The sequence below is a fragment of the Giraffa tippelskirchi genome, chromosome Y, assembly GCF_054371585.1.
Source record: "Giraffa tippelskirchi isolate mGirTip1 chromosome Y, T2T-mGirTip1v1.2.pri, whole genome shotgun sequence".
NCBI lineage: Eukaryota > Metazoa > Chordata > Mammalia > Artiodactyla > Giraffidae > Giraffa > Giraffa tippelskirchi.
Window position 1 is genome coordinate 6,688,208 of NC_137290.1, and position 22,486 is coordinate 6,710,693.

General features: G+C 38.3%; 1 protein-coding gene across 37 annotated transcripts in view; it reads left to right on the forward strand.

The window, feature by feature from the left end:
* The window catches only part of LOC145537620 (lysine-specific demethylase 6A-like), a 191,327-nt gene that overhangs the window by 69,898 nt on the left and 98,943 nt on the right, over window positions 1-22,486 (forward strand). For all 37 annotated transcript variants that reach the window (XM_081568362.1, XM_081568332.1, XM_081568337.1 and 34 more), the window contains one exon: window positions 3,745-3,865. In XM_081568362.1, coding sequence (XP_081424488.1) covers window positions 3,745-3,865 — 121 coding nt within the window. The remainder of the gene's footprint in view (window positions 1-3,744; window positions 3,866-22,486) is intronic.

The following is a 22,486-nucleotide window of genomic DNA, read 5'->3' on the forward strand; positions in this document are numbered from 1 at the left end:
AAAAATGGATATTTTAAAATCATCCTTTGCAGTTGTGCTGCTGCTGCTAAGTCACTTCAGTCGTGTCCGACTCTGTGCGACCCCATAGACGGCAGCCCACCAGGCTACACCGTCCCTGGGATTTTCCAGGCAAGAATACTGGAGTGGGTTGCCATTTCCTTCTCCAGTGCATGAAAGTGAAAAGGGAAAGTGAAGTCGCTCAGTCGTGTCTGACTCTTAGCGACCCCACGGACTGTGGCCTACCAGGCTCCTCCATCCATGGGATTTTCCAGGCAAGAGTACTGGAGTGGGGTGCCATTGCCTTCTCCTGCAGTTGTGCACATATAGTCATTTTAGCTAGTCAGAACAAATGTAGGTGAAATCCAGTATAAGACTTAGAAGAAAGAACTGTAAGTGTTCAAAATAGAGAAGTGTGACTCACAGTGAATAATTTTCAAGTACCTATGATAACTCATGAACTCTGTTAGATTGAAGATAAGAATGTAAAATCAGGAGAGATAAATCTGTAGATTCAAAATGCTCATTACTTGATATGTGTGTGACAGGGTTAAGTCAGTGTGAAAGATGATTATGGATTATAACAACTCATTTTTATATGATGTCTGTATATTTCCCAGAGAAAATCTTCTTTTTGAAATACTTGTTTTTGCAGTAAATGTATATATACCACAGAATTTGAGAAGTGGGATTTTGACTGTAACAAAACTTACTGAAGACATGTGGTAAATTGCTTAATCCTAAACTGTGATATGACTGCTATAGACTTTTTTTGTATAATATACAGAGGACTGACTTTGGAAACATTTACAATCCTAATAGTGACTTTAGAGGTTTTGAGAGAATAGAATAATTGAGATTCAAAATAGGCTCTTTGTGTCTCCTGTCATACTCATTTTTGGAGAAATAATAATTCACATATTCCAGGTACTTATAAAAACATTTCCAACATATCTAGATTTTCTGCATTAATAATAAAGACCTGTTAAAATGACAACGTAGTCAAGGCAGAATAGAAATAGAGCACGATAGACAAAAGAAGATTGAAGTGGATTACAGAAGTTAGAAACAGTTTCATAAACATGGATCCTTGACTTATGATAGTGGTAGCACTCCATTGCTGTGAGGGCAAGAGTATTTTTTCCATAGATCATTTGGTACAGTAGGAATCCCATATTGCAAAAAAAAATACTAGTCCCTTTCTGAGTCATACTGTATTTAAACTAGGTTCCAAGCAGAATGTTAAGTGTGATAGGTAAAAAGGTAAGCCTTCTAAATCAAATCAAATCCAAAATCATATCCTTGACGATTATACAGTGGAAGTGAGAAATAGATTCAAGGGATTAGATATGATAGACAGAGTACCTGAAGAACTATGGACAGAGGTTTTGGACATTGTACAGATGGTACTAATCAAGACCATTCCCAAGAAAAAGAAATGCAAAAAGGCAAAATGGTTGTCTGAGGAGGACTTATTTTATACACACACACACACACACACACACACACACACAAACACACACAATATATATAGCAGAGAAACGAAGAGAAGCAAAAGGCAAAGGAGAAAATGAAGGATATACCCATTTGAACGTACAGTTCCCAAGAGTAGCAAGGAGAGATTCAGTGATCAATGCAAAGAAATAGAAGAAAACAATAGAACGGGAAAGACTAGAAATCTCTTCAAGAATATTAGAGATACCAAGGGGAACATTTCATGCAAAGATGGGCACAATAAAGGACAGAAATGATATGGACCAAACAGAAGCAGAAGATACTAAGGAGAGGTGGCAAGAATACCCAGAAGCACTATACAAAAAAACATCTTCACGACCCAGATAATCACGATGGTGTGATCACTCACCTACAATGTGAATCCAGGATCACTCATCCTGGAATATGAAGTCAAGTGAACCTTAGCAAGTATCACTACGAACAAAGCCAGTGGAGATGATAGAATTCCAGTTGAGCTATTTCAAATCCTGAAAGATGATGCTGTGAAAGTGCTGCACTCAATAAGTCAGCAAATTTGGAAAACTCAGCAGTGGCCACAGGACTGGAAAAGGTCAGTTTTCATTCCAGTTTCAAGGAGGGGCAATGCCAAAGAATGTTCAAACTGCTACACAACTGCACTCATTTCACACGATAACAAAGTAATGCTCAAAGTTCTCCTAACCAGGCTTCAACAGTACATGAACCGAGAACTTCCAGATGTTCAAGCTGGTTTTAGAAAAGGCAGAGGAACCAGAGATCAAATTGCTAACATCCATTGGATCATAGAAAAAGCAAGTTCAGTTCATTTCAGCCACTCAGTCATGTCCAAATCTTTGCGACCCCATGAATTGCAGCATGCCAGGCCTCCCTGTCTATCACCACCTCCCGGAGTCTACCCAAACCTGTGTCCATCGAGTCGATGATGCCAAGTTCCAGAAAAACACCTACTTCTTTTTTATTGACTATACCAAAAGCCTTTGACTGGGTGGATCACAACAGTCTATGGAAAATTCTTAAAGAGATGGGAACTGTATGTTGTCACCCTGCTTGTTGAACTTATATGGAGACTACATCATGAGAATCCCTGGGCTGGATGAAGCACAAGCTGGAATCAGAATTGCTGGAAGAAATATCAATCACCTCAGATATGCAGATGACACCACCCTTATAGCAGAAAGTAAAGAACTAAAGAGCCTCTTGATGAAAATGAAAGAGGAGAATGAAAAGGATGGCTTAAATCTCAGCATTCAGAAAACTTAAGATCATGGCATCCGGTCCCATCACTTCATGGCAAATCAGTGGGGAAACAGTGGGGAAACAGTGGAAATAGTGACAGACTATTTTTTTGGGCTCCAAAATTGCTGCAGATGGTGACTGCAGCCATGAAATTAAAAGACCCTTGTTCCTTGGAAGAAAAGTTATGATCAACCTAGATAGAATGTTAAAAAAGCAGAGACAACACTTTGCCAACAAAGGTCCATCTAGTCAAAGCTGTGGTTTTTCCAGTAGTCAGGTATGGATATGAGAGTTGGACTATAAAGACAGCTGAGCACTGAAGAATTAATGCTTTTGGACTGTTGTGTTGGAGAAGACTCTTGAGAGTCCCTTAGACAGCAAGGAGATCCAACCAGTACATCCTAAAGGAAATCAGTCTCAAATATTCATTGGAAGAACTGATGCTGAAGCTGAACCTGTAGTACTTTGGCCACCTGATTCAAAGAACTGACTCATTGGAAAAAACCTTTATGCTGGGAAAGATTGAAGGCAGGAGGAGAAGGGGACAACAGAGGATGAGATAGTTGGAATGCATCACCAACTCAATGGACATGAGTTTGAGTAAACTCCAGAAGTTGGTGATGGACAGTGAGGCCTGCTGTGCTTCATTCCATGGAGTTGCACAGCCGGACATGACTGAGCGACTGAACTGAACTGAAGCCTTCTAAAAGTAGACTTACATGGATCAGTACAGAACAAATTAATCTTCTTACCTTCATGTCATTCTCATATTGTCTTCTCTGAGTTGTTTCAGAGAATTTTAACTGGTTATTTACACAGAAAAGTTAATAAATCTATTTTGCAATTTAGCCAAATGATGTGAGGAGTTTGAGGAGTTTTCTAATATTGTACTATTCGTTCACAGTGTTTTAAAGTTGGCATTTCTTTTAAAATTGTATAATCATTGTATTTTCTGTACTCCTAAGGCAAATATACTTAATAATAATCCCATACTTTCTTCCATTTGTATTCTTCAAGGGCAATTAAAGCATTTCAAGAGGTGCTTTATGTTGAGCCCAGCTTTTGTCGAGCAAAGGAGATTCATTTACGACTTGGGCTTATGTTCAAAGTGAACACAGACTATGAATCTAGTTTAAAGGTAGGTGGTTGGGGCTTTTCCTAGATATGCACTGCTTCCTAATATTTATGTGTGTGTGTGTGTGTTTTTAAACGTTAAAAAATGTTGAGAAATGTTAGAATTTATATTCTGCTATTAGAAAATGAGTGAATTTAGAATATGAACTTGAAGGGGAAAAAGAGTTGGATTTCAAGGTACAAAGTAGACAAAGTGCTAATATTTACAGGAACACTTTTTAGTGCTTTAACCTTTTGTATACTTTAACAAAAGATGACCTTTATTTCATCTGAGTATATGTAAAACAGTTTCCAGTATATGACTAGCCACTATAGAGATGAAGAGTTGGCTAGCGATGCTGTCTTGGGATTGAATTATTGACTGTTATTTTATGTATCTGATTAGAAATCTGCCTGATTAGAAATCTGCCTGTTTTTCATAGCATGACATGTGTCATCACGAAAGTATTTAATAGATGTGTTTATCTGTTAACATTTGTGGACTGCTACTTGGTAAATATGAACATCATTTGAAAAAAAGTATGTAATTGTTAAATGTTTTTTATTTTAATAGAAATTTTTCACTACTTAATGTTTTTTTTGGAATTTCTGGGTTTGTGCTGTCATTTTATGCTTTCCAAGGTTTTAATGGGAATGAGATTTACCTGTGTGTCAGCATTGCTCTTTGAAAGAATTCAGGTTTCTACAAAAAGCATGTAGTTTTGAGAATTTATGATTTTCTAGAATGTTTGGTTCCCCCCATTAAGATGTATTCCAGACTATCCTAATTACAGAGCTGGTGTGCATATGTTCATCTGACTTAGAGCCGACCTCAGTAACAAGGAAAATGTGAAATAAAGGCTACCTAATGACTAACATGATTGAAGGTCTCCCTTTCTACTAACCTCAAGGTTAGTGGTTTGGCAGAAGTGGGTGACTCAGAAAACAGTTCATGGTTATGGTTTATTAGAGTGAAAATACAGATGAAAAATTTCAAAGGAAAAAGATGACAAAGACAGTCAAGAGTGCCAAAGTCCACTGTCCTATCATGTGGATAGCACTTTATTCCCCCTGAAATGATGTTTAGTTTCATAGAAGGAGTATTGCCAGCCGGAGAAGTTCACCAAGCATTTCCAGGGTTTAGATCTTTTCCATGCAGTGTATATATGTGTAGAATATTGAACTTTGGTATAGATAGAGCCATCTGACTGGCCTTAGTTTTAGTGACTCAACCAGCTGTTTCAGGCATTGAACTGACATTAGGTCTCCATAATGTATAATATTGCTAAAATAAGCTATCTTGATCACTCAAGGCCCTTTGTATTCAAAAGTATACTTGTAAGGCAGGATATTCTAAAGGCTTAAGAGACTCTCAGAAGTTTCTTAACGCTAGAGCTTTCTTTTGTATATGCAAGTGCAGACCAGCTGAGTAAATTCCTTACTGCACTCCATACTCATTTAATTCCTTATTTCCTTCAGGTTTTAAAATACTAATTCCTCAGCGTGTGTTGGCAGTTTATGGGTTTATATAGGAGTGATTCTGAGGGCATACAGAAATTCAGCCAAGAACATTGCAAGTAGACTGGAAAGAATTTAGGTCAAACACAGGGCAGATACAAATGTAGCTGAGGAATAAGCCCAGGATTAAACACACTTGGTTCAGAGAATGGGATTGGGTTTACCAGTAATTTTCTATTAAGATTAGAATACAGTTATTAAACTGTATGCTATAGGGAGTCAGTACTCTTGCCTGGAAAATCCCATGGATGGAGGAGCCTGGTAGGCTGCAGTCCATGGGGTTGCTGAGAGTCGGACAGGACTGAGCGACTTCACTTTCACTTTTCATTTTCATGCATTGGAGAAGGAAATGGCAACCCACTCCAGTACTCTTGCCTGGAGAATTCCAGGGATGGCGGAGCCTGCTGGGCTGCCAGCTATGGGGTCGCACAGAGTTGGACACGACTGAGGTGACTTAGCAGTAGCAGTATAGGGAGTCAGTGGATTTAAAATGTAAAGTAACTACAGCTATCGCACCTTCTATACTTTAATGAGTCCTTTTATTTATATACTCAAAGTGTTTACATTAACCTATCAAAAATGCTTACATGTTGCACAGAAGAAAATAAGTTAAATACTGTGTAAGTTTTTCATAACATATTTGTTATCATACAGCATTTTATGTGTTTTCTGAAAATATATTGGAGAGCAAAAGAAAATTGGCACTATGTAAACTGTCCTTTACTTGGGCAGAGCAACGTTAGATAGTGTTCACTGCCTAAAGTGTTTTTTGCTTTCTCATGTATAGCAGAACTAGCTTTATATGCCCTTTTGTTTGTTATGTCCAATTCTGCAATGCCGTTGACTCCTCTGTCTGTGGCAAGAATACTGGAGTGCTTGCCATTCCTGTCTCCAGTGGGTGTTTCCGACCCAGGGATATGACCTGGGTCTTCTGAACTGCGGGTGGATTCTTTTACTGTCTGAGCCACTAGGAAAGGTCATTTAGGTAAAGAGTAACGGACCTTCAAAGGATGCTGATTTTAGCAAAAAAAATTGGGAGGTATGCAATTTTTCCTTCCTGTGCCAATTTTTCCCTATTTTAAACTTCTAACAACTTCCTAATTTCATTTGTATGAAAACAGAATGTTAGGATACTTTCAGTAGTTTTAGGTGTATACTACAGTGTTACAGCATTTTTATAGGTTATACTCCATTAAAAGTTATTGGAAGATAATGGCTATAAATGTATCCTTGTTGCTTATCTCTTGAAAGCATCCCTCTGATGTGCTCAAATCCACCTACTCCTCTCCCCTTTGGTAACCACTGGTTTGTTTCCTGTAAAAATGAGCCTTCTTCCGTTTTACTGTATATTTGCTTATGAAAAGTGAAAGTGAAGTTGCTCAGTCGTGTCTTGTCACCGTCTTCTTAGACCGGGACCTGGGGACTGGAGTTGACGAGAAGAAGGATGCAGGGGACCCGAGTCTTGAGTGAAACAAGGGTACTTTATTTCCAGAAACGCATGCTTATATATCTTCAGTAAAATGATTACTCAGCCATTAAAAAGAACGAAATTCCACCAGTGGCAACAAAAGGGATAGTCCTAAAAGGTCACTGCAGGGAAACCAAGCAGATGCTCTTTCCCACGATCTCAGTCCTGAGAACTGTGTGCAGCTCCGCTCGTTCCTGTTTTCCAGGAACTGATAAGGAACAGAGAGTCCTCGAGAAACGACAGACAAAGGGAGAAAACAACATATTGGATCCCTTAAAGTGGAACGTCCCCTAACATCCCCCCCTTTTTTATTTTTTCATAATTGGAAGTGATACTTTTGTGAAAAAGGCGCTGACCAACTGAGTTTGTTTAGTTTGAACAATTTTAGTTGAAAGGCGGAGAAGGCAATGGCCCCCCACTCCAGTACTCTTGCCTGGAAAATCCTACGGACGGAGGAGCCTGGTGGGCTGCGGTCCATGGGATCGCTGAGAGTCGGACACAACTGAGCGACTTCACTTTCCCCTTTCACTTTCATGCACTGGAGAAGGAAATGGCAACCCACTCCAGTGTTCTTGCCTGGAGAATCCCAGGGATGGGGGAGCCTGGTGGGCTTCCGTCTATGGGGTCGCACAGAGTCGGCCACAACTGAAGCGACTTAGCAGCAGGAGTGGCAGCAGCTGCAGTTGAAAGGCATCGGTATACTACAAATATAATCACCAGAATAATTATCAGCGTTATAGTTCCAGATCCAATACTGTGTGTAATGTTTTGAAACCATCCTTGAGGTTCTGCTCCAGATAATTGATCAACTAGCTGTTCAGTTAAGGTTTCCAAATTGTTGGAAGAGGGTAGACTCTTAGAGAAGGCTTCAAAGATTTCCTTTTGCAACAATTGTACATTTAAGGGAGTCTTGCAAATGAAATTTGATTTGTTCCCATTTGTAAGCACTATGGTTGAACCAGAGTGATACAAAATTGAGTAGAATTCCAATCACAATTTAATAATACTTGTTTTTGTAAATCTATTAATTGATCTCCAACCTATTGGATGGCTGTTTTTAATTCCTGAATTTTATCCTGAACTTTTTCATCTATCTGAACCTGAGTGACCCATACAGTATGAGCATCTTTAGTCTAATTTTGAATAAAGTTTTGTGTTTGAATTGAAGTTTATAAAGCAGTGCCTGTGACAGCAGCAGTGGTGCAAATGGCTGTTAACCCCAAAATGCCAAGAATCAACCATCCAGTGAATCGCTTAGATCATTGAAGTAATTCAGTGAGTAACTGGGAGGCAAGTCCTGCCATGGGACCCTCTTTCCAGGGTCATTGGAGATCTGCTGGCAACCACAGACTATGTCAAGATCGAAGAATCAAAAAGGATTTGTTTTTTAGAGAACTAGAGGAATTAAGACAAGTATACAAATTGCAATCTATACAAGTCACAGAACATAAAGTCTTATTAAATTTTAAGTTTCCTAAGGCTATAACAAAAGTAAGGGGAACACAAGCTTGTGGAAAATATGAATGATTATAATGGAAGGAATAGTTACTATGACTATGACTGGTCACTGTGAAATATCCAGTCCCAATTCCAAGTTTTTCAGTACTTGAAGCAAGTTTCCAGATGTCCCATTGTTTAGGCCCAGTCCGTTTATTGGGGACAGTTTGAGGGCAAGGAGGTGCCATTCTGCCATCAAGCCAGCCAAGGAGTCCTTTATCATGGAAGTGTTCCATTGAACTGTTGGTAATCTTCCTTGTTACTTGAGTAACATAATCATACATAGTACTGTTAATGCCGTCTGAGCAGTTAGATAGCCACATACTGTGGGGTCCCCAATCAGCAATGGTGGAATTGGCCACAAACATTAATTTCCCTGATTTAGCTTGACATCTATACCAATAAACAGGAGTATATTTAAAGTCCTTATAAGTAAATCCATTACATTCCAGTTTTTGTCCTTTTCCTAGAGTTTTGGTAATATTGACATGGTTCTCATAAAAGGACAGCGCAATAAACAGTCCAGGCGGTGTGCGGAAGTTCTTTTTTGGAGGCAAGACGAAAGCCCATGTTTGTCGACTAGCATTAACACATAATTCTGCTGGGCCCATGCATAAAGGAAGGATTTTATAGCCTAGAGAAATGTTAATTAGTCTTCCTTCTTCCTCAGGATGAGAGGGCCCCTCCAAGCTCCAAGGAGGAGGCATATGTACTGAGTCATTAGTGGATACGATTGTTCTTACATCTGCAATAAATGGCTGTTAGGTATGTAAGCCCAATAAGTATGATTAATCACGTCACCCTGAGCAGGGGAAGCAAAAGCAAGCAAAGCAAGCATAGTGACAAAAATATTTTCAGGATTCCGAGGCATTCCCTGTTGAGAAACCAAATTTTCAGCTTGATTAGTAAGGGTTTTTATCTGTCCCCAAGTAGGGAGATCATAAGGTTGATGATGTTGAGTGCGGCATTTCTTGGAAACTTTTAAAGCCACTATGGCTTGTACTAAAATGTCCTCCTCCTGGAGATTTCACCATTTCTTCTCTATCTTGAACTCTGGTGGCTCCCCTGGGATGGATCTTCCAAAGAGGGAGCCAGCTGATTTCATTGGATCCATCTGGAGAAATACAAGCATACCCCTTTCCCTGTAATATTAATTTTCCAGATTTCCATTGTTTATACCGTCTTGATACCAAATGGGCAGAGGAAGGGAGGTATCCTTCAATGCCTGGAAATGTTTTTCTGCTTTTGTCAAAATATCTCCTTGCGGTAAGTTTAAAAAATTTAAAACAAATAAAGCTATATTAACAATAGTTATAGGATTAAAGAATATATTGCAGTGGAATCTAGTAAAGTCTGCTCTGGATATGGAAGATAGAAGTGTTCCTGTGTATTGTCCCTTTTTAAATTTTTATATTTGTAGTTTCAGTGTGTGATATGCTCGTTCAACTATGTCCTATGCTTGTGGATTATAAGGAATGCCTGTAGTACATTTAATAGAGAATGAGTGTAAAAATTTTTTTTACACTAGAAAATACAGGCAGGGCCATTGTCTGTTTTTATAGAACTGTGTGTCCCATTACTGCAAAGCAAACTGACAGGTGGGTTATAACGTGTTGTGTAGTTTCACCTTGGAGAGGTGTGGCCCATATAAAAGAAGAATTTTTATCGATTGAGACATGTAAGAAGGAAGAAGGAGAAAGTTCAGGGCAATGAATTACATCCACTTGCCATAGTTCATTGAGTTGTAATCCTCGAGGACTGATACCTTGTGCACTGTGTCAAAGATATAGGGGCCTACAAGTAGAGCAATTATTAATGATTTCCTTAACATATCGGTATGGAATTTTCCAAATTTGATGTAATGAGCCAGCATTATTGTGTCATAGAGCATGTTGCTCTTCAAGAGTAGCAAAAGAGACAAGTTTATCAGCTTGTTCATTGCTATGAGCCATAGGGCCAGGAAGACAAGAATGTGCTCGAATATGGGTAATATAAATGGGAGAAGTGCGGTTCCTAACAATAGATTGTAGTTCAAGAAATAGTTGTTGGATAATAGATTGATTAGAATTTATGGTAGATTTCTTACTACAAAAAATAAATATAAGGAGTCAAACTATATTAATAGGATAAGAATGTAGGTGAATAACCTGAATGAGAGCATATAATTCATTTTGTTGAGCAGAGTGAAATTTAGTGTAAAAGACTTTATATTTGAGAGACCAGAATGAGGCTTTGGTGTTTTTAGTCCCATCTATATAGAAAACATCAGCTTGAGGTATATAGGTTGTGATGTGACAATGTGAGAGATAATAAATTCAGTATTTTTAAGAAATTCCGAAGTTTGTTAGGATAATGAAATGAGATTTCTCCAAAATATTCCAGAAAGGCTATTTAGAAATTGGTAGAAGTTTGTAATGTGTTCTCGAATTGAGATTTATTAATAGGTACTACAATTTTATCAGGATTGGAGCCAATTAGAGTCCTAGCTCTATTTCTCTTATTGATAATGATTAGAGCGATCAAATCAAGATAGAGTGTAAGTGACCTTGTCCCTCTAAAATGGGTATAGATCCATTCTATTGGGTATTCTTGTTGGGTAAGAAGTCCTGTGGGAGAATGGAAAGAGGGGAATATAAATAACTCTAGAGGTAAGTCAGGTCTGATACGAGCAAGGAAACTGCTTTTGCAATTTATTTTGTACTAAACAGAGTTCTTCTCATGCCTCTTGTGAAAGTGAACGAGGGTTATTTAAATCGGGATCTCTTTTTAAAGTGTTAAATAAATTAGTTAGTTGATAATTTGCAATGTCTAAAGAGGGTCTAATCCAATTTATATTGCCTAAAAGTTTTTGAAAATCATTCAAGGTTGATAATTTATTAACAAGAATCTGTGTTAGTTGGGGAGTAATATGTTGTCTATTAACAACAAATCCTAAGTAATAGTAAGGTGTAGATGTTTGAATCTCTTCAGGGGCAATGATTAATCCAGAAGCTTTTAAGCATTGTTGAGCTATGTCAGACATCTGTTGAGTTTCTAAAACAGATGGAGCTGAAAACAATATATCATCCATATAATGAATAACAAGAAAATTAGGAAATTGTTTTCTCATAGGTTCAAGGGCTTTGGCTACATAATATTGACACATTTTTTGAGGCAACACAGTCCATTGATACCGTTTATGAGGCCCAATATGATTAGGATAAGGAAAAGAGAAAGCAAATTCTCTCGGTCTAAAGCATGTAAATGTATAGTAAAAAAGCAATCTTGTAAATCTATCATAATAATAATATGTCATTTTTGAGGAATAGTGGTAGGGGATGGAATTTCTGGTTGTAATGTACCCGTAGGTTTCATAGATGAATTAACTTTTTGAAGATCTGTTAAGAGACACCATTTGCCAGATTTCTTTTTTATTACAAAAACAGGAGAATTCCAAGAGGAACAAGATTTCTCAATATGTTTTAATTTCAATTGTGTATTTATAAGTTCTTAGTAGCCTCTGATTTCTCTTTTGTAAGGGGCCACTTCTCTGTCTAAATAGGCTCGTCATTTTTCCAAGTTATTTTAATAATTGAATTGTTTATTAAATGAGCAGTGGCCCCTAGGAAAAATGTCGAATGTATATTTGAGTTTGTCATTGTATAAGTAAATCTATAAGGATTGCTTTTGATCTGTGTTACCAAATCCACCTGTCTGTATATCATTAGAGGAGTTAACAGAAATGTAAGGTAAAAGAAGTAACTGGGCAATTTTGTCCCTCTTTTTGAATTGCCACAGTATCTGAGACAATAATAGTTTGAATTTTTTCAGTTATTTGAATTACTTCAATTATTTCGATAATTTGAATTTTTTCCTTATAATCTGAATCAGTTATTTCAGAATGAACAGTAATTTCTTTAGAAGTCAGAGTAGATCAGCGAAGTATAAGGTCGAAGGTTTGTGAGGGTAGGGGTCCATAAAGTCCGGTAGGTATGCTAGAAGGGACTGCTTGAGGAAAAAGAAGAAAATCATCTAGGGATGGTGTATCGACAGTAGTATTGTCGGATGTTGAGGGTTTGAGGGAAAAGATGGAGTTTGTCCCCGGTTTTTGTTGGTGGGGACCTGGGGAGTCTCCATCTTTGAGTTTTCCGAAATAGGATTTTCTTCAGTATCACATTTTTTAGCCCAGTGTATCCCCTTACAACAACGAGGGCAGACTCCTGGAGATTTTTTAATAGTTTTAATTTTTTGTGTGTGTTTTAGGGCAATCCTTTTTTAAATGGCTCTTATTCCCATAAACAAAATATCTTTCATTTCCCTTTTTAAAAATAGCAGCCATTGCTTCAGCTAACATTTGCATTTTCTGAGTTTTTGATCCTAAGTTGCGACAAGTCTTTAAATAATAGCATTTCCGGTCTCACGAATGGGAGCGATGGCTCTCTGACATTCCTGATTGGCATTTTCATGTGTAAGCAGTTTTTCTAATTGCACTCTGGCTTCCTCTCCAACATTACTGGAGATAGCAACTCCCAGTCTAGCTAAAAAATCAGCATCGGCTTCATTAGGCCTTGTAATATCTTTATGTAGCCATCTTTCGGTTCTCCTTGAGGAGTAATTCGATCCCAAGCTTCAAGGGCAGCTTCTTTCAATTGCTCATGCAACAAAGGAGGGCATTGTATCCGAGCTTCCACCGAATCAAATTGCCCCGAACTGGTTAACATTTTAAAAGTAATTTGGTTTGGGGGAGTGCCAGCTTGAGCATTAAAATTGGCACAATCTTGGGCCATATCATGAAACTGTATTATCTACTGAAGATATTTTCCTGGTTTAAGAAGAGCTTTTATCAAAATTTGCCAATCATAAGGAATAAAATTTTTAATAGAAGATGTTATAGCGTTTAGTTCTTTAGTAAAAGGCAAATGAGGGCCGTACATAGTTATAGCCTTTTTCATTTGTTGCATGTGAGAAAAATCAGTGTCTTCGTATTGAGGGATTAGCTGTCCTTGAGCATTAACATTTCTTAACACAGGAAAGGCAAAAAGGTCGACTTGTAAAGGCAGTAAATCAGAAAGCCTTTGTTGTGAAGGAGAATGAGTGGATCATCTGTTTTCATAAATACGAGTGCGTGTTAGGGGCTTATCATTGTCATCAAAAAAGGTATTGTTGGCTTTAGTGTCAAAGAGAATATCGGAAGAATCATCATCAGATTCATCTTGTCCTAGAATCAAGTGGACCTTCGGTTTTGTGCCTGTTACAAGAGTAGGAGAAGCGCTTGGGACAGCTGGAGCAGGGATGGTGGGAAAGTTCTGAGACATTCTATGTCTCAGGCTCTAATTGGGCCTTTTGTAAAGTCTCATCATCTAATTAATATTTGTATAATGAGCATTCCGCTTGTTGACGAATATCGGGGGGCTACAATTGCCTTGAAATGGCAAGATCACGGCTTTAATGAGGGCCCACAGGGGCCAGAAATCTACTGAAATGTTTTCTCCCCGTCCTGTGGCTTGTTCAACATTTTTTTTTTAAGCTGGTTCCAAATTTTTAAATCAAAACTGTCTTCATCAGGGATCCAGGGATTATATTCAGCCACTGTTTGTAGAGAAGCCTCTATCCGTTGACGCAAAATCGAAAGTCCTTGAACCTTAAGTAAATGATGAGGTAAAGTAGAAAAGTGATGGGGCTTTCCAGCCATTTGTCCCATAACCCAACACTTTCTAAGCAGTTACTAAATATACTTTTCTTTAGTAATATATATGTATTTTTAAATAGGTTTATCTTGCCTCTGGTAGCACAGTAAGGATATGTATTTAGTTTTTCAGAATGGATGAAAATGAAAGCAGAATTCAAAGTGTTAAATATTGGATATTCCTGAGTAAAAAATGTTTTTCCTGTTTTGGATTTTATTTTTAACTTAAAAATTTCAGATGATAGTAAATTATCATACAATTAAAAAAATACAAGTAAGGTCACAGAAGTAGATGACAAACCAATGGTTTCAGGCACGGGGTGGGAATTTACATTGGGAGGTTGGGGTTGACATTTACACGCTACTATGTATAAAATGTGCTATATGAAGCACAAACTGGAATCAAGATTGCTGGTCGAAATATCAATAACCTCAGATGTGCAGATGACACCACCCTTATGGCAGAAAGTGAAGAAGAACTAAAGAGCCTCTTGATGAAAGTGAAAGAGGAGAGTGAAGCTTTGGCTTAAAGCTCAACATTCAGAAAACTAAGATCATGGCATCTCGTCCTATCACTTCATGGCAAATAGATGGGGAAACAGTGACAGGCTTTATTTTTGGGGGCTCCAAAATCATTGCAGGTGGTGATTGAAGCCATGAAATTGAAAGACATGTACTCCTTGGAAGAAAAGTTATGACCAACAGCGTATTTAAAAAGCAGAGACATTACTTTGCCAACAACAGTCCGTCTAATCAAGGCTGTGGTTTTTCCAGTAGCCATGTATGCATGTGAGAGTTGGACTATAAACAAAGCTGGGCGCCAAAGAATGGATGCTTTTGAACTGTGGTGTTGGAGAAGACTCTTGAGAGTCCCTTGGACTGCAAGATGATCCAACCGGTCCATCCTAAAGGAGATCAGTCCTGGGTGTTCATTGGAATGACTAATGGTGAAACTCCAATACTTTGGCCACCTGATGCAAAGAGCTGACTGTTTGGAAAGACCCTGATGCTGGGAAAGATTGGGGGCGGGAGGAGAAGGGGGTGATGGGATGAGATGATTGGACGGCATCATTGAGTCAATGGACATGAGTTTGAGTAAACTGGGGAGCTGGTGATGGACAAGGAGGCCTGGCGTGCTGCAGTCCATGGGGTTGCAAAGAGTTGGACATGACTGAATGACTGAACTGAACTGATATATAAAATAGGAAATTAACAAGGACCTACTAAGTAGCAAAGGAAACTGTGCTGAATAGTTTCTAATGACATATAGAAGAAAAGAATCTAAAAAAGAATGAATGTGTGTATAGGTATAACTGAGTCACTTTGCTACACATTTAAAACTAACACAATATTGTAAAGCAGCTACCATAAAAATATTTGAATTTAAAAAATGGTACAGAGAGTTGACATATACCCATCAAATGATTTTATTGAGAGGTAATATCTTACATAACTATATCTTATCACAGCCAAGATTGGGCATTGATTAAGGTCAAAACTTTTGTTTCTTGTAGTGTTGTATCCTCTGCATTGTTCTGTACACTTGACTATGTTTATAGAAGAAATATGGAGAGGGAAATGAAAGCCCACTGCAGTATTCCTGCCTGAAGAGTCCCACAGACAGATGAGCCTGGCAGGCTACAGTCCATTGGGTCACAAAGAGTCGGACACAATTGAGCAACTGAGCTTAGAAGAAATAATACAATTACTATATAAGGGCCACATGCATCTTAATAAATTAATCCATTTCAGAATATGTTTTAAATAACTTTTAAAAATATACTACATACAAGCTAGCCTTAATTTTTTTCTAGTATTGTTTTTAAATTATTTTATTGTGCTAAAATATTTTATGTGTTTAACAACACATTGAACGATCTCATTTTATTATTTTACTTTTGGCTGTGCTGGGTCTTCGTTGGTACATAGGCATTTCTCTGGTTACATTGAGCAGTGGCCACTCTATGGTTGCTGCACAAGGTTTTCACTGTGGCAGCTTGTCTTGTGGAAATCGGGCTATAGGGGACACAAGCTTTAGTAGTTGCAGTTCCTGGGCTATAGAGCAAAGGCTCAGTAGCTGTGATGCATGACTTTAGTTGCTTCACTGCATATGCAGTCGTCCACAGATGGAACCAGCATCTCCTACACTGGCACACAGGTGCTTTACCTGACAAGCCATCAACTTCATTTCAAACGTACAATTTAGTGAGAGTAACCTATGTTTACAGTGTTGTATAACCTTCAGTTCAGTTCGGTCGCTCAGTCGTGTCCGACTCTTTGTGAACCCATGAATTGCAGCGTGCCAGGCCTCTCTGGCCATCACCAACTCCCGGAGTCTACCCAAACCCAAGTCCATTGAGTCGGTGATGCCATCCAACCATCTCATCCTCTGTCATCCTCTTCTCCTCCCGCCCCCAATCCTACCCAGCATTAGGGTCTTTTCCAATGAGTCAACCTTTCGCATGAAGTGGCCAAAGTATTGGAGTTTCAGCTTCAACATCAGATCTTCCAATGAACAACCAGGATTGATCTCTTTTAGGATGGATTGACTGGATCTTCTTGCAGTCCAAGGGACTCTCAAGAATCTTCTCCAACACCATAGTACAAAAGCATCAATTCCGCAGCGCTCAGCTTTCTTCACCGTCTGACTCTCACATCCATACATGATGCCTGGAAAAACCATACCTTGACTAGACGGACTTTTGCTGGCAAAGTAATGTCTCTGCTTTTAAATATGCTATCTAGGTTGGCCATAACCTTCCTTCCAAGGAGTAAGCATCTTTTAATTTCATGGCTGCAGTCACCATCAGCAGTGATTCTGGAGCCCCAAAAAATAAAGTCTGACACTGTTTCCACTGTTTCCCCATCTATTTCCGATGAAGTGATGGGACCAGATGCCATGATCTTAGTTTTCTGAACGTTGAGCTTTAAGCCAACTTTTTCACTCTCCTCTTTCACTTTCATCAAGAGGCTCTTTAGTTCTTCTTCACTTTCTGCCATAAGGGTGGTGTCATCTGCATATCTGAGATTATTGGTATTTCTCCCAGCAATTTTGATTCTACCTTGTGTTTCTTCCAGCCCAGCATTTCTCATGATGAACTCTGCATAAAAGTTAAATAAGCAGGGTGGCAGTATACAGCCTTGACGTACTCCTATTCCTATTTGGAACCAGTCTGTTCTTCCATGTCCAGTTCTACTTGTTGCTTCCTGACCTACATACAGGTTCCTCAAGAGTCAGGTCAGATGGTCTGGTATTCCATCTCTTTCAGAATTTTCCACAGTTTATTGTGATCCACACAGTCAAAGGCTTTGGCATAGTCAATAAAGCAGAAATAGATGTTTTTCTGGAACTCTTGCTTTTTCGATGATCCAGCAGATATTGGCAATTTGATCTCTGGTTCCTCTGCCTTTTCTAAAACCAGCTTGAACATCTGGAAGTTCACGGTTCATGTATCGCTGAAGCCTGGCTTGGAGAATTTTGAGCATTACTTTACTAGCATGTGAGGTGAGTGCAATGGTGCGATACTTTGAGCATTCTTTGGCATCGCCTTTCTTTGGGATTGGAACGAAAACTGACCTTTTCCAGTCCTGTGGCCACTGCTGAGTTTTCCAAATTCGCTGGCATATCGAGTGCAGCACTTTCATAGCATCATCATTCAGGATTTGAACTAGCTCAACTGGAATTCCATCACCTCCACTAGCTTTGTTCGTAGTGATGCTTTCTAAGGCCCACTTGACTTCACATTCCAGGATGTCTGGCTCTAGGTGAGTGATCACACCATCGTGATTATCTGGGTCGTGAAGATCTTTTTTGTACAGTTCTTCTGTGTATTCTTGCCACCTCTTCTTAATACCTTCTGCTTCTGTTAGGTCCATACCATGTCTCTCCTTTATCGAGCCCATCTTTGCATGAAATGTTCCCTTGGTATCTCTAATTTTCTTGAAGAGATCTCTAGTCTTTCCCAATCTGTTGTTTTCCTCTATTTCTTTGCACTGATCGCTGAGGAAGGCTTTCTTACCTCTCCTTGCTATTCTTTGGAACTCTGCATTCAGATGGGAATATCTTTCCTTTTCTCCTTTGCTTTTCGCTTCTCTTCTCTTCCCAGCTATCTGTTAGGCCTCCTCAGACAGCCATTTTGCTTTTTTGCATTTCTTTTCCATGGGGATTTTCTTGATCCCTGTCTCCTGTACAATGTCACGAACCTCTGTCCATAGTTCATCAGGCACTCTGTCTATCAGGTCTAGTCCCTTAAATCTATTTGTCACTTCTACTGTATACTCCTAAGGGATTTGATCTAGGTCATACCTGAAAGGACTAGTGGTTTTCCCTACTTTCTTCAATTTAAGTCTGAATTTGGCAATAAGCAGTTCATGATCTGAGCCACAGTCTGCTCTCGGTCTTGTTTTTGCTGAGTATATAGAGCTTCTCCATCTTTGGCTGCAAAGAATATAATCAGTCTGATTTCGGTGTTGACCATCTGGTGATGTCCACATGTAGAGTCTTCTCTTGTGTTGTTGGAATAGGGTGTTTGCTATTACCAGTGCGTTCTCGCGGCAAAACTCTATTAGCCATTGCCCTTCTTCATTCTGTACTCCAAGGCCAAATTTGCCTGTTACGCCAGGTGTTTCTTGACTTCCGACTTTTGCATTCCAGTCCCCTATAATGAAAAGGGCATCTCTTTTGGATGTTAGTTCTAAAAGGTCTTGTAGGTCTTCATAGAACTGTTCAAGTTCAGCTTCTTCAGCGTTACTGGTCAGGGCATAGACTTGGATTACCGTGATATTGAATGGTTTTCCTTGGAAATGAACAGAGATCATTCTGTCGTTTTTGAGATTGCATCCAAGTACTGCATTTCAGACTCTTTTGTTGACCATGATGGCTACTCCATTTCTTCTAAGGGATTCCTGCCGTAGATATTATGGTCATCTGAGTTAAATTCACCCGTTCCAGTCCATTTTAGTTTGCTGATTTCTAGAATGTCAACATTCACTCTTGCCATCTCCTGTTTGACCACTTCCAATTTGCCTTGATTCATGGACCTAACATTCCAGGTTCCTATGCAATATTGCTCTTTACAGCATTGGACTTTGCATCTATCACCAGTCACCTCCACAGCTGGGTATCGTTTTAGCTTTGGCTTCATCCCATCATGCTTTCTGGAGTTATTTCCCCACTGATCTCCAGTAGCATATTGGGCACCTACTGACCTGGGGAGTTCATCTTTCAGTTTCCTATCTTTTTGCCTTTTCATACTGTTCATGGGGTTCTCAAGGCAAGAATAGTGAAGTGGTTTGCCATGCCCTTCTCCAGTGGACCACATTCTGTCAGACCTCTTCACCATGACCCATCCGTCTTGGGTGGCCCCACACAGCATGGCTTAGTTTTACTGAGATAGACACGGCTGTGGTCCGTGCAAGTAGATTAGCTAGTTTTCTGTAATTTTAGTTTCAGTGTGTCTGCCCTCTGGTGCCCTCTTGCAACACTTACCGTGTTACTTGGGTTTCTATTACCTTAGACGTGGGGTATTTCTTCTCGGCTGCTCCAGCAAAGTGCAGCCGTTGCTCCTTACTTTGGACAAGGGGTATCTACTCATGACAGCCCCTCCTGACCTTGAATGTGGAGTAACTCCTCTCCGCCCTCCTGTGCCCACGCAGCCCCTGCTCCTTTGGCCTTGGGTAACTCCTCTCGCCACTGCCCCCTGCCCGCGCCCAGCCTAGGCCCTGTCGTCCGCCGCCCTGGCATTTCCCAAAATTCTTAGTGTCCCTTCTAGAAACTTCTATACATGTTAAATAATAATTTCCTTTCCCCTCAGCTTCTGATTCTCTTCTAGTCTGCTTTCTAACTCTATGAACTTTAAGTTTTGGTTACCTGATATAAGTGGAATCAGACGGTATTATGTCTGGCTCATTTCAGTAAGCTTAATGTTGCTAGGGTTCATTCATGTTCTTGAATGTATAGAACGTCTTTTTTATGGCAAGTAGTGTTCTGTTTCATGTGTGTATCACAGGGTTTTCATCCATTCATCTGTTGATGGCCCTTTCGGTTTTTCCATTTTTTGGAAAGTTGTGAATAATGTTACTGTGAATTTTTGCGCAAAAGTGTGTTTGACTCTTTTTTCAGTTCTTTTAAAAAGGGCTCTAATTAGGAGTCTAATTTCTCAATTGTGTATTTAACTTTGTGAGGATTTTTATACTTTTCACACTGACTGCACATTTTACATTCTCATCAGCTGTGCACTGGGGTCGTAGAATCTCTCTACATCTTGCTCAAGCCTCTTTTCCATTATTTATAAAGATAATAGCCATCCTCGTGGAAATGAATTAATCTTATCTTTGGTTTTTCTAATTTGGATCTTTCCTTCTGCAATTGACCATTTGCCTTCTTTTGAGAAATGTACACCAAAGTCCTTTGCCCAGGTTTGAATTGCATTCTTTGATTTTTCTTGTTGAGTTGGTGTCTTTATGTAATCTGGTGTCTTTATGTAATCTGGGTATTAATCCCTTATAAAAGCTATGATTTCAGATGTTTTCTCCCAGTAATAGTTTTCTTTGATGTACAAAAGTTTTTAATTTTTAAGAATCCTAGTCTGTTTTTCTTGTTGCCTGTGCCTTTGGGATTCACTAGAACCATTTTCACGCTTCTCAGAGCTTTATAGTTTTAGTTCTTCATGTTTACCTATATCACTCTGCTTTCATTCTTTTCCATGTAACAATTTCAAAACTACCATTTGTTGAAAAAGTTGTGCTATTAAAGGTGTATGAGCATAACAGGCTGCTTGTACCACCTACAGTGTTCTTTTTATAACCAATCTTCTGACAGTATCAGGTAACAAACAATTTTGTTGTTAATTATAGCTTGCTGAGGAAGCTTAGCTATGTACTTTTTGATGATTCCACCTTGATACTCCAAAGAAATGTGATTCTTAAAACTTACTGAAGAAGAAGCATTTTCACAAACAAGATGCTCTTAGATTACATGTTCATTTTGGTGTTTAAAACTTTAGTATGCCTATCACAGTTTTAGATGTACAAATTATATAAAGGAAAGGCATTTATGTAGTTGACTTTTTTTTTAATAAATTTATTTATTTTAGTTGGGGGTTAATTACTTTACAATATTGTAGTGGTTTTTGCCATACATTGACATGAATCAGCCATGGGTTTACATGTGTTCCCCATCCTGAACCCCCCTCCCATCTCCCTCCCCATCCCATCCCTCTGGGTCATCCCATTGCCCCAGCCCTGAGCATTTGTCTCATGCATCGAACCTGGAATGGTGTTCTGTTTCACATATAATATACATGTTTCAATGCTGTTCTCTCAGAACGTCCCACCCCCACCTTCTCCTTCAGAGTCCATAAGACTGTTCTGTGCATCTGTGTCTCTTATTCTGTCTCACATATATATAGTTGACTTTTTAAATAATTTATCCTTTGGTTACTTAATTTTATTACAGTTGATTATTGAAAAATTAATGAAGGCTCTGAAAATTGTGCATTTCTGAGAATATTTTGTAGAATGGTTGATAGAGGTCTAGTCTTTCTCGTTTAATTTAAAAAAAGTTCAATTGCCTATAGTATTTTAAGTATTTGACATTTATATTGATAATTAATAGAGGTGATTAGTTACTCTGTGTTTTAATCACAGCTAGTATTTTCATGTTTTAATGTTATCTGTGTTTTAAGCCATAACTCTGTAGAAAAATACATGTGAATTGTATATATGTATTTGACATATAAAATATTATATATTATGTTTTGCATTTACTATCATATTAATTAATTAGTACTAGTTAGTAATTATTTTTTTGTAATGTTTCTTTTATGTACCTGTTCTGCTTTAAACATATTAATATACATCTTAATATGACTCTCTATAGATATTATTTGTTTGCACTGTACATAGACTTTTGATAAGAAGTAGAGTGTTTTAATGTTTCATGAATGATCCCATATGCTTTACACTGCTTACATACCTTTTTAAAGGACAACTGTATTTTCCAGATGAATTTCAGTGTGGATTATAGTTTTCTAATGTCTTGAAATACAGTGATAGTGAAGAGTGAATAAAAGCCTGTATGATTTATTCTTTAAGAGATTTCTAATAGTATTTTTTCATTTCTAAAGTCCACATTTCATTTTAAGGTAATCATTGATATTTTAAAAGGTACTGATGGATTTCATAGTTTTTTAGTATAGTAACCTGAAGCAAATATCATTTAAATATTTCTGTAACTGAATTTTTGTCATTACTTTATACTGAAATTTCTTTGTTTTGTATAATAAAAATAGATACAAGATACATTGGTAAAGACACTTTTCCCCCAGAAGAACTTCCCATAGAAATAACTTGAAAACACTTTGTTTCCCCAATAGATTTTGAGAAATAGTTTTTGTTCGCTATTATATTTTAATTATATAACATGATTTCACGCTACATGTCACAATGATAAAGCCTAAATATAAATGTTGACTTTATGCATCTCTAAATTTAGTTCA